The sequence below is a fragment of the Muscardinus avellanarius genome (genome assembly GCF_963383645.1).
Source record: "Muscardinus avellanarius genome assembly, chromosome: X".
Taxonomy (NCBI): Eukaryota; Metazoa; Chordata; class Mammalia; order Rodentia; family Gliridae; genus Muscardinus; species Muscardinus avellanarius.
The window spans coordinates 103738956-103751388 of record NC_137792.1 but is presented as its reverse complement, the minus strand read 5'-3'; the positions used below and the strand labels follow the sequence as shown (position 1 = coordinate 103751388).

The 12433-nt window shown below is 39.2% G+C and overlaps 1 protein-coding gene across 1 annotated transcript; it reads right to left on the bottom strand.

Annotated features, from left to right (window-relative positions):
* Positions 1-4887: 4887 nt before the first annotated feature.
* Positions 4888-10542, bottom strand: LOC308279010 (uncharacterized protein; the record flags this gene model as incomplete). Its single annotated transcript, XM_080718981.1, has 2 exons — positions 4888-5372; positions 10101-10542. The coding sequence occupies 2 exons, from the start codon at positions 10540-10542 to the stop codon at positions 4888-4890; spliced, it is 927 nt and encodes a 308-aa protein (XP_080575107.1).
* Positions 10543-12433: the final 1891 nt, after the last annotated feature.

The following is a 12433-nucleotide window of genomic DNA, read 5'->3' as shown; positions in this document are numbered from 1 at the left end:
TTCAATTTTGCACTGTGATCATGAGGGCTCTGATCCCTTGTCTGTGAAATGAGAGTAGTGACTACAATCTTGAATAGTATGTCTGACAAACTAGAAGTGTCAGTTTCAATTGCTAGTTTGGTCACTTAATAGCTGTATGATGTTTGGAAAATTGCTTAACCTCTCTGAATATATTTTCTCATTCATGAAATGGTATAATAATGCTCATTCCATAGGTTTATTGAGAAGATTAAATGAGATGCCACGTGCAAAGTTTACAAAGTACCCTGGCTGGTACAAACACTTGGCAAATGTTACCTGCTAGTAATATGATTCTTATCGCTGTTATTATATTAGAGCTGACTTATACTAGAGACAAAATGAAGGAATACAGGATCTTGTGAGCATAGCTGACTAATTTCCATTGAGTACTCATAGACTCCTAATGAGTGCTGTAGTCAGCTAACTGCTCTTCTCCTGGGACCAATTGGATTCTGAGAAGATATTTTTAATACAACTTTAATTAGCCTCTCTATGAGTTCTCTTTTTGACAAAGCCTTGTAATTAGGCCCTATATTTGACCTTTCTGGTCCAATAGTCACAAGAATCCTAAGTCAGTTTTGAGAGAATACCCCACTCTTGGTATCTGATCACTTTGACCTGCCTTTAGTAAGAATACTATTGTTTATTTAGCAAGATATACTCTATCCTTAATATATCTTGTTAGTAATTTTCCATCCACTAGCTTCCTAATTCTGCATGTTTTCTCTAAATCTCTAATTTCTTTTCATATAATCAGAATTGAACCTATTGTGTTAAGTCATGACACCTACTAAAATAGTACTAAGTTTTCTTATCATTTTAACTGTAAGGCTAGTTTTTTCTTTGCATTTATGGTTATGTCAAATGTACTTATATAGCATGTACTATGCAATATAGCATTTGATCAAGCTATTTTTTATTCTTTGATTACCTCTTGCACATAAATCCAAAGTCATTGCCTTGTATAATGTTCAACCTGATATAAGCCTGTGCTCAGGGGCCGCACATCATTAGCCTATTAAAAGGCTTTCTGTTGTTTCTTTACTGGGGATAGATAAGAGATGGGAATAAAAGAAAGAGACCTCATTCTTAAGCACCTCAGTACCATAGCATACAGTGATCCCATTCCCTTGGATAAATGTTGCTTCTTACATTTGGACACAAAGAGCTTAAATGAGAAAGCTATTTTAGAATAAATATGTTCCAGACCCAGAGTCAATTAATACCCATAACTTTAAGATCTATCTCAGTCTCCTGGTTTTTTTCAGGGTGGAAATTGGTGATGGGGCAGCCAATTGGGAAGGGAAGGAAGTGATAATGTTTAAGTTCAAATTCATGATCAGGCATAGTTGAGAATATGCCTAGTTTGTTGGTACCTTCTCTAGGAGTGAGCCACTAATCAGTTAACTTCTAGTCCCTTGCTAAATCAGAGACTTTCACATTCTACAAATGAGACTAAGAAAATTAGAATAGTGTGTCTTTTGATTGTCAAAAACTCTCACTCAAGCAAGGGACTGTTCCAAAAAATACAAAAGAGCTTTCCATCTTGTCAAGTAGGAAGTAGAATAAACTAAAAGGAAAACAGGAGATCCAACTTCACCTATTTCTCACACATCATGTACTTACTTTCCTCTCTACGTCTCAGTTTCTTTGCAAAAAATGATATATTATCTCTCTTGTCCAACTTGCTTAGTCCTGGTGGCCAATTTCATCATAACCAGTGAGCCAACAAAAATAAGTGCTGGGCATTTTAGGATTCAAAGCATGGGGTTCAGTTCTATCTTTCAGCGTTTCTTCCTTTGATTCTTAGCAATTTGCTTCATTTGTCCCATCAAATTCTTTTCTGGAACAAGGTAGACTATGTGAATAAATGAGTGTATCAAGTAACTTCTTGGGAATGCCACCTTCCTGTCTCCATAAATGAATGGCAGAACAGATAGATCCTAGAATATGCAAAACTGTACTACCACATTGGAATCAGCAGCCTACAAGGAGGATATAGAATGAGAACACCCTACCCTTGGAGAAAAGGAGTTAGGATAAGAAAGGGGTGGTCCTGAAGATATGGCAGCAACATAGATGTTAAGTCAGAGTAGTGTTCAAAGGAATAATTCAAGGAGTTGGGAAATAGGTGCAAAGAACTAAGGCCTTGTGGATGAGTATAGAACATCATAATAGGGTCAAGTCTGGGATAAGATAAAAATTCCAAAGATCCAATGTTCAAATAATTGTGGGAAATTCTGTGATCGCTCTTGAATTTGATTCCTATCTGTGAAATGAGGATTCATACTCCCTACTCTGTTTGTCTCTAGTAGGGGTAGATATTTATTTTGAAGATCAAAGTAAATAATACATGTTTAAGAACTTCATAAACTATAAAAAGGAACAATTTAAAATATCATTGATAATGCAAGCAGTAGCAGAAGGATAAGACCATAGATTAAAAAACAAGAAGAATGATAGAAGGAACACACCAAGGTAGAACTGTTAGATGAAATACAGTGTGTCCAGTTAAATTTTTCCCCAGATAATCATTAACTAGTTGTGTGCTATATTACAAATATTACATGGGACATGAACATGCTAATTTCAAATTTAATTCAAATGTAATAGAAAATCTATATGTAATAGAAAATCTATATTCGTATATGTTGAATCTGGGATCCCCACCTACACCTTATCACTTACGTTGGACCATTTTCTTCACTCCACCCAATCTCAGCTAAACAGATAAACCTTCCAGGCTTCATGTAAGGATCACAGGAGGTAATGTATATAAAATCAAGCATATAACAAATACGAGGTGTTTTTTTCTGTTTTATTTCATTCTAAGATATTTTCTGTTCCTCCCATACTGAGAAAATCCCTGCTAGAACACTTCATTGTATCTGGCACTAAATCACTCAGCCCATGCAGTAGGAAACATGAAATATTACTCTGGTAGGACAAATAACAATCCCCTCATATAGGGCTCCATGTTGCTATCTGAAAGATCTGTGAATGCTTTATGTGTCAAAGAGAACTTCAGGCATGATTAAATAAAGGCTTTTACAGTTGGAGAGGTCATATGAATTATTTCTGAGTGGGCATGATATAATCACAATAATCTTCATAAGTAGCAGACAGGCTTCAGAGAAAGCGGAGAAAGTGAAGGTTTGACAGAAGTAGAGGTTGTAGTGATGCACTTGAAGATGGAGGAAGGGCTCACAAGCCAATGGATATAGGCAACTGCCAGAAGCTGAAAATGCAAAGAAATGGAATTCCCTCAGATTCTAGAGGTTCCAGAAGGGAATAGTCAATCAATCAGACACCTTGGCTTTAGCTAGGTAAAATTAATTTTGGGTTTTTGACCTCCAGAACTATCAGGTAACAAATTTATGCTGTTTTAAGCCACTAAACTTGGGATAATTTACTATTGCAGCAATAGGAAATGAACATTTACCTTAAGATTGTAACTACTTGGGATCATATTTAGACTAAAATGAACACAGGTCAGAAATAAATGGTTCTCAGCTCTAACTACACATTAAAAGTTAATTCCAATATATTTTCCTCCATTCTGATTTAGTTGATCTAGAGTGGGTCCTCATCTGCATTTTTTTCAAGTTACCAGGTAATTCTGCTGTGCAGTCAGGAATCACTTATAGATGAAACTGGAAGGGATCATAACTATTTATATCATCCATCTTCTTTTAACAAGAGGAGAAACTGAGGCCTAGAGGGATGAAATGGCCTACACAGAAAGTTGATGGCCAAGCCTATCCCAAGAAAAGTGATTATTGACATTTATGAGCATTACTGACAAAATTAACACACTAGTGGTAAGCAAGAAAGCATGAAAGGTGAATGAGATGGACGTGGGTTTTATTTTCCTTAAATTTGGCTTTTGTAGTGACCTTTTTAATCATTCCAAAAATCTGATCCATACTAAATCAGTAATCACTTCTGGATCCCTGAGGTCTCTAATTCAGGCTTCATTGATTTCAGGGCCAGAACAAGCCAGTCATGAGTGAGTTATGAATAACTCTTTCCACCTGATTGTCTGGTGCCAGAGGGAGTTATTCATTAGCAATTGTGAAAACACTTGAATATTAAACCATTTAGATTACTCTGGGGAAGCTCTTCATGTTTACTTCGTGTAAAGTAATTTGAATTAATTATATTTCAGAGGTCAGACCATCTATTAGCGCCAGCAGGCTTTAGCCCTTAGGGAAAGAACAATGAATTCTTTTCCACTGCATTTAAAATCAACAGCTTGTAGTCTTTTTCTATAAATACAATTCTGTCCTGTTAAGTGCAGGTGCAGTCTTCATTGACCTCTAGCTGTCTTTAAAGTTCTCCGTTCAATACTGGTCTGAAAAATAAGATAAATATGTATGTATGCATATATGCATGTATTTCATCATGATAGTTATAGTCCCCTGGCTCTTAGAGTGACCTGAATCCTAAAACTTGTTCATTTGTCTTGTTGTAAGCAGGGCTTCAAGTGAGAGTTTAAATGGCAAACACAGCAGTGAACATTAACCAAGACAAATGAAGCGCCCTTCTTATCAGTTTCCTTTGCATATAAACACAGGACACATTTTAATGCATTCAGAAACCTTCAGGCCACCTAGAGACTGATGATAAAATTCCCTCTGTAGATATAATTTTCCCAACTCGTCAGCTAAATAATATTGGTTCTATGTGAATCCCTGAGTCTTTATGAAAAACCAATGACAACAGCTACAAAGTACTGTTACTAAAAATCAGACACAGTAGACTTGTCCATCTGAAAGGCAACTTATTCTTTTAGAGAACCAAAAGTCATCTTCAGTTTTTCAGGACTAGGTGTAAGTTTTGTTTTTGATTTGCTTGATACTTCTCTCAGCAATGAGCTTCAGGATACGTGAAAGTGTCCTGGAGTAGTGTGCCTGGGGGATGTGGAGCAGAGGCTGGTCCATATGAAATTGTTCCAGCCACTAGCGGAGCAGGGGATAGAATAGCTGTACTAGGAGGTAGGGGTGGTATCTGGGGAGGTATTAGGAGGGGCCAGGGGAGAGGCCTAGTGACTGATGTAGGGATGGTGAGAATGGCACTCTCTGGGTAGAGAGAGTGCCATTGGCACTCTCTGGTAGGCAGGTCCAGGCCAGAATCAGGTTTGCAGTGGAGCAGTGGTCCTCCTGATGCATTTCTCCTGGTAGTGGGACTAGAGCTCTGTATAGCAGGTTCAGGGATTTGATGTGCAGTGCAAAGTTCATCTCTTCCATGAGACCGAATGCATCTGAAGCAAGCAATACCAGCGAGGATTCCCAGTAGGATGAAAGTGACAAAGGTGCCACCCACAATGACTAAGGGCAGGTAGATGGATCCTAGGAGAAAGAGGAGAAAGAAAAATTGGCATTACAAGTTTCCAGGTCTATTACCACCTTATGCAGAATGAGGACATCTTATTCACTTGGAAATACCCCAGAGCATGTATTGATACAAACTCATTTCTTCAGGAACCTGTAGAATATCTGTCTAGGCAGAAAGAGACTAGGTTCACATAAAATAGCCTTTAGTCAAGATAAATAAATTTATGTGTAGGTAGGCATGAGGTATTATGTATGCTTAAAGAAAATTATCCAAACTATGACTATGGGCCAGTAAAATATGCCTTACCAGTAATCACCCAGGCAGAGATGTAAAGAGGTTTCATGTGCTGAAGAAATCTGTCCTGCAGCCCTGTGGAGAAAATGTTATGTGCAACATCTCATAGGAAGGGTATCACATGCCAAAAGGCAGTAGCATCTCTTTTGAAAAGCAATAAGTTAAGTGGCTAGAACACATGAAATTAACAGCTATAAGCCCCGGATTATAGCCACTGGCTAAACCACTGAGAAGTGATATGGACTTGGCAAAGTCACTATCTCTGGGCCACAGTTTATTCTTCAGTATAACTGAGATAACATCTGCTTCCTATCTTTCTTTTATTTGAAGGAGCTAAGTCATTTGAAACAACTGTAAATTGGTGTGTAATAACAATAATTTTTCCCTCCATCTTTGGGGTAATTATAGTTTTCATTTCTAATAATAGCGGCAAAGAAATAAAAAGGAAACCTTTCCATTTAGTCTTGGCTATCAAGAAGATCAGAGCAAAAGTTCAGCTGCTTTGAATATATCAGACAAGGATTTTCATTATATTATTTTCTCATTCTATTTAGATTTTTATTCTTCCTTTAAATAAAATTGAAATGAAAGGGTAATCTTGTTGCCTAAAAACTGTGGTCCCTGAGCCTTGAAATAACATGTTCAGTTTTTGTGCCCATTTTTCAAAAGAGATGTAATGGGACAGTTGAAGGTCTTGAGAATAACAATGAAAGTCAACAGAGGGCTGGAGCGAGATGCCAAGTCCATGCATGCACTCAACAAATGAGGATTCTGACCTAGAAAAATGTGAGTTGTAATTGAGTGCCATGGCATACATTTGTAATCCTAGTACTTGGGAGACTGAGCCAGGACTCTTGCAGGTTTGAGGCCATCCTCAGCAACTTAACAAGACCCTTCTTCAAAGTAAAAAAATAAAATAGGAATGGGGGTGTGGCTTAAAGGTAAACCCCACTGGTTTCAATCCCTTGTAACAAAGTGTGGGAGGGAAGGAAGGAAGAAAAATAGATGAGGGTTGTAATAGATGTAATAGAGTAGTTTCAAAATCTTCAAACTTACCGAGTACCTGGAGAGGTCAAGATCTTATCTCTTTGCAGAGCATTGGAACTCCTCACATTCAGATATATGTATTACACACACCTGTATTCCTGGTACTTAGGAGGATGAGACAGGAGGATCACAGGTTTGAGGCCAAATTTAGTAAATTAATGAGACCCTATTTCGAAAGAAAACCTAAAATGGTTTTGGGGGTATATCTCAGAAGTAGAATGTCTTGGGTTCGATCCTCAGTACCACACACAAATAAATAAATAAACCACTGCAAAAATTGGTCACTGATAGAATATTAGTGAAGCATGTGTGGCCAACTTATAGGTCAACTTGTCCTAATAAATGGTGGAGAAACAGCATTTTGGAGGCATCCTTCAATTATTGTATGACTCCCTATAACAGGAGTACAAGGCTCACATTTGAGCTTTGCTCTTGGGGAGGTCTGTAGACCTCTGTGGCTCATGTGCTTGGATCTCACCCATCATGGCCAGTCTGAGGATTTGGTCCACTACAGAATTAGAGATGATGGAGTTGTGGGCTCTGTCCTGTAAGAGACTTTGCCCAATTGAGAAGATGAATTGAAAATAACTAAGTACGATTCTGTCATAAGTATGTGTGAAAAGACACAGCAGAAAGTATGAGCAATTATCTGGGATGGTTAAGATTTGCCCTCCAGAGGATAGGTGGAGTGTTCAGTGAGAGTAAAATGTGAATTTAATCATCACAATTAATAAATGTAAGAACAGAACTATCCAACAACACAAATTTGGAAGAGACAGTGAAAGTTAGTTTCTAGAGCTGGATTTAAAATAATTCCTACTGCCAGGCGTGGTGGTTCATGCTTGTAATCCCCGCACGTGGGAGGTGGAGACAGGAGGATCACGCTGGTTCAGAGCCAGCCTCGCTGGCTTAAGAGACCCTGTTTCCACATAAAAAAGTTAAAAAATAGGTCTGGGAGTGTAGCCCGTGGGAGTGTATCCCAGAGGTAGAAGGGTTTCCAGGAACCCCAGTACCACCAAAAAAATAATAATAATAATAATAAATAATAAATAAAATAATTCCTACTGAGGAATTTGCAAGGTGGACAAGAAAAGGAAAAATGTTCCTAACAAAGGAAACAAAATGTATAAATTACAACATGGCATAGCATAACTTTTTAAGAATCTGGAAATAAGTTGCTATTGCTAGCATAATTTCTATAGTTTGTTTTTGTAGAAAATATACTTTCATGGTTGAAAAGTCAAAGTGATAAATGATGTTATATAATTGAGAAATCATGTTCCACCTTTGCCCCATGTACACAGTATCTCCTTCAAACTCCCAAGAATAAACTCTTTTATTTAATATCCTGTGAATCTCTCTAGTGTTCCTATATGCAAACAAATTCAAATGAAAATCTCTATTTTCACAAAAGGTAGCACATTTTATCTTGCATCTTATTTTTCTGCTGTATAGCATGCCATATGTCTCTGTATCCTCCTGATAGACATTTGCTTTGTTTCTAATTGTTTCTCATCATCCCTTAATTCCTTCAACAACCTAGGACCTATTATACCCATCTTATAGTGTAGCTTGATACTTCTGCCTATAGGAGTGGTAGAATAGTCTCTGCATATCTCTACATGAACACCTCTACTCTGTTCTGTGGGTTATAGGCAGGGTTTTCCTTTGCTTCAGAATTGGCCCTGAAAGGGAAACTCATCTCAGCAGGAAGTTTATGGTAGACCCTCAGGGTGCACCAGTAGGCAGAATATACATTATTGTATATATTTTTAAAATGTATGTATTAGGCATAATGTCACTTGTCTCCTTCAGTGCTCACTCCAACAATCCAGAAAACAATTTTGTTTTACACAAGGCCATACACATAGCTGTGGTCTGGTGGCCTTCTAGGCCTGATGGTCCTTTCCAATACTTTGGGCTTCCCTATGCCCTAAGATCTGGGAACTTGAGCAGTATAGCCACTATGGGAAGGACACTTTGGGCTGGAAGAAATTTGACACTAAATCCTCCAGTGTTTCCTGGCTCAGATCAACCTAAGCTCAAAGAAATGCTGAGTTTCCATGTCTGCTTTGGGTTTCAGGGCTAGAGAGACCTGCTTGGCAATCATCCTAGAACCTCAAGGCCATTTAGGGCAGAGTGGACCAACATAAACACAATTGTAGGTTCAAGAGAACCACAGTCCATTGAAAAAGAATGATCCAAAAGAGTGCTTTCAAGAGACAAGGACCTGCCAGGTGTGGTGGCACACACTTGAAATCTCAGTATCTGGGAGGCTGAGACAGGAGGATTACAGGTTCTTGGCCAGCCTCAGCTACTTTGTGAGAACCTCTGAAATTTAGTGAAACCTTATTTTTAAAAAAAGGAATGAATAAATAGGAATGGGGTGTAGCTCAGGGGTAGAATGCCCCTGGGTTCAACCCCCAGTTCCTGAGATAGATGATAAAAAGATATATGGATGATAGATAGATGATAGATATATAGATGATAGATAGATAAAGACCAGACAGCCCTTCTCTTACATATCTTGTTCCTGTCACAATTTTCACAATGCTCCCTTCCTCCATATATCCTCGAGGAGAAATTGGAAATGGCAATATTTTTTATCAGCTATCCTCTGCTGGATGGCATAGGACAGATAATAAATATTTGTTGGATAAATAAAATTTTCTGTTCCAACCTGGGACCAGTCAGGAAGGTACATGGTGAATGAGGGGAATTTCATGAGTAACTGCTTCCTCTAACTAGGAAGTCCGACGCTTCCCCAAGAGATCAGGTGAGCCTGAATTGTGGGAGGATTCAAAAGTTCTGCATGGCAATCACCTAAACTTGAAAGCAAAATTGTGAGGCAAAAGGTCTTAGAGCCTTATTTCCCAAGGTAGACCAAGGTTGAAATGATGACTACTCTGAAGCCAGGCACTGGTTGAAAGAGGAAGATTGCAGGTTCAAAGCCAGCCTCAACAATTTAGCAAGACCCTCAGCAAGTTTGTAAGATTCAATTTTAAAATAAAAAAATAAAAAAGGCTGGGGATAAAGTCAAGAGGTAGAACAACCCTATGTTCAATCCCAAGTATGGCATGCATAGGCACACGTGTATACACACAGCACCACAGGCACCACCACCACCAACTCTATCACCACACTGAAGCCCACTTCTGTCAGGTATAAATATACTTTTGCATTTCACAGGAATCCTCTGATTCTTCATTCCCTCCCAACCTGACAAAAGCAATAGGCTCATTAGTCATGCAGTTAGGACATGGTGAAATTTGGGTTTGTCCGACTCTCAATTCCAATGCTGTATAACTTGAATTCCTATGACATTGATATAAGAAAAAGGGGATATCCCCCTTCCCAACAATTTCAACTCCCCTCTGCCACTCCATCATCCCTGGGATTACCTTCTGGAGGTGAAAGCATAGTCTCTTTGGGGTCCCAGGGGACATCCTCTGGACAGTGTCCCTGATCCAGTCGAGCCTCAAGGATAGTACAGCAGTAACGTAGAGAACACGTCCCACAGCAGAAGGTAGCAGTGGGCTTATCATATCTCTCTGGGCACTGGAAGCCCGCATGCCATAGCTGGGCACTATCTATCCAGCGGTGACAGAACTCACCTTGAGGCCTAGTACCTCTTGCCATAGCCAGTGATAGGGCACTGGTTCGGAATAGCAACCCCAAACCTGACCACTGAGGCCTTCCCATAAAAAGTGGTATATTCTCCTTCCCAGGCACGTTTTGCTGGTTCCCAGTATGGCTCTGCAGTCTACTAGCCACAGCTTGTCTCTCTTGGAAGTTCAGGGCAGGTCTCAGGTGGCTACTTCCTGAGAGTCCTGAGTTACTCATCTTGATCGTCTCCCAACTCACCCCCGCCTCTGCAGCCACCTGCTGCCTCCAGCCGGAAGCTCAGAGACTGGGTTTCTGCCCAGTGCCTTCCTTCCCACACCCTCCCTCTTCTGGCCGCCTTGCTTTCTTCCTACCAGCTCAGGATAAGAGTTTGTGCATATGTTCCTGTGGCAATTGCTGAGGACCCGACTGTTGATACTAGAGCTGCAAATATTTTTAGAATATTGTGAGATCTGGGGTGCTTATTGAAAATCACTGTTGAAATCTATACAATGAGTAATTGCAGTAGAGAGCCTTTCAAATGTTATATAATTTTTTTAGCAATAAATACACAATAACAAAAATCCCTGCCTGTTCCTTGAGGGATCTCTAAGTCTGCTCCACTCTTCCCTAACTCACACCATCCCAGTCCCTCTCTCCCCAAGACTCCTCCACAAACCCATCTGTCTCTATTATGGCTACCTATGGGTTCTACCCTTTATAAACAACACACACACACAAGCACACACACACATAAATAAAACACACACACACACACACTTTTATCCTCATGCAGCTCTTTATGATAAACATTAGTGTTTATTGAGTATCTTAGCACTCTATTGCCTCGCTGAGACAATAGATCACAGTTTTCCATATTTTCCAGGACCCAATTGCCTCTTTCTTTAGGGCTCAGAAGTGTTTATTTTTGGTACTGGGGATTGAACCCAGGGGCACTCTACCTCTGAGGTATACCCCAGCCCTAATTTTTTATTCTTTATTTTGAAACAGGGTCTCAGTAAGTTGCAGAGGACCTCATTAAGTAGCTAAGGCTGGCCATAAGCCTGTTATCTCCTCTCTCAGCCTCCAAGTATTGGGATTACAAGTGTACCACCATCCCTGGCTCAGGAGTGCTTATTTTGATCTTAACTGCTGGGCACAGTGGCATGCACCCTCATTCCCAGTACTTTGGAAGTTGAGACAGGAAGATTACAGGTTTGAGGCATGCCTCAGCAACTTGATCTTTACTAAAAAAATAAATAAATAAAACTGTATCTCTTCTTCCACCTATTGCAATAATTGGGACTAAAATTTTTCTCCATAAATTCAGCTTCTATAATAATTTGGTCAAATATTCAGTGTTTGCAATTTATAAAGCATATTCACATCAACTATTCTTTGCAACCCTTTCAATCCTGTGAGGTACATGAATGTCCACTTTACAGAAAAGAAAATAAGAGTTAGCGGGGCGTGGTGGAGCATTGTTGTAATTCCAGTATTTGGGAGGCTGAGACTGGAGGATAGGTGGATCGCAGTTCGTGGACAGCCTCAGCTACTTAGTGAGGCCCTCCGCAACTTAGTGAGACCTTGTTTATAGAATAAAAAATAGGTCAGGGGGTGTAGCTTGGAGGTGGAGTGCCCCTGGGTTCCATCCCCAGTACCACACACACACACACAAAGAGATTTAGTGAGCCTGCCCAGATTCACACAGGCAGAAGTGACAGAACTCACACAAACTTGTCTGATAGATCAGAAGAACAAAATAGAAAGTTTGTAAGTCAATCCAAATACATATGGGATTTTAGTACATGTTAAAGGTGGTATTTCAAATCAGTGGAGAAAAATTGATTACTCAATAAATGATATTGGGATAACTGAGTAGCTATCAGAGAAAGATATAACTGTATCTGTACCTCATATAGTACATTAAAATATTTCCATATGTATGGGCGGCTTGTATAAAAAAATAAAATAATAAATGAAAATCTGAATACATTAATAATCTTCATAACAACAACAGAACCTTGGATACACAAAAAAGGATAAATTTGACTATGTAAAATTCAAATCCTCTGCATGTAAAAAATTGAAGCAAGAAATATCTGCAATTTTTACCACAAAGGGCTCATTT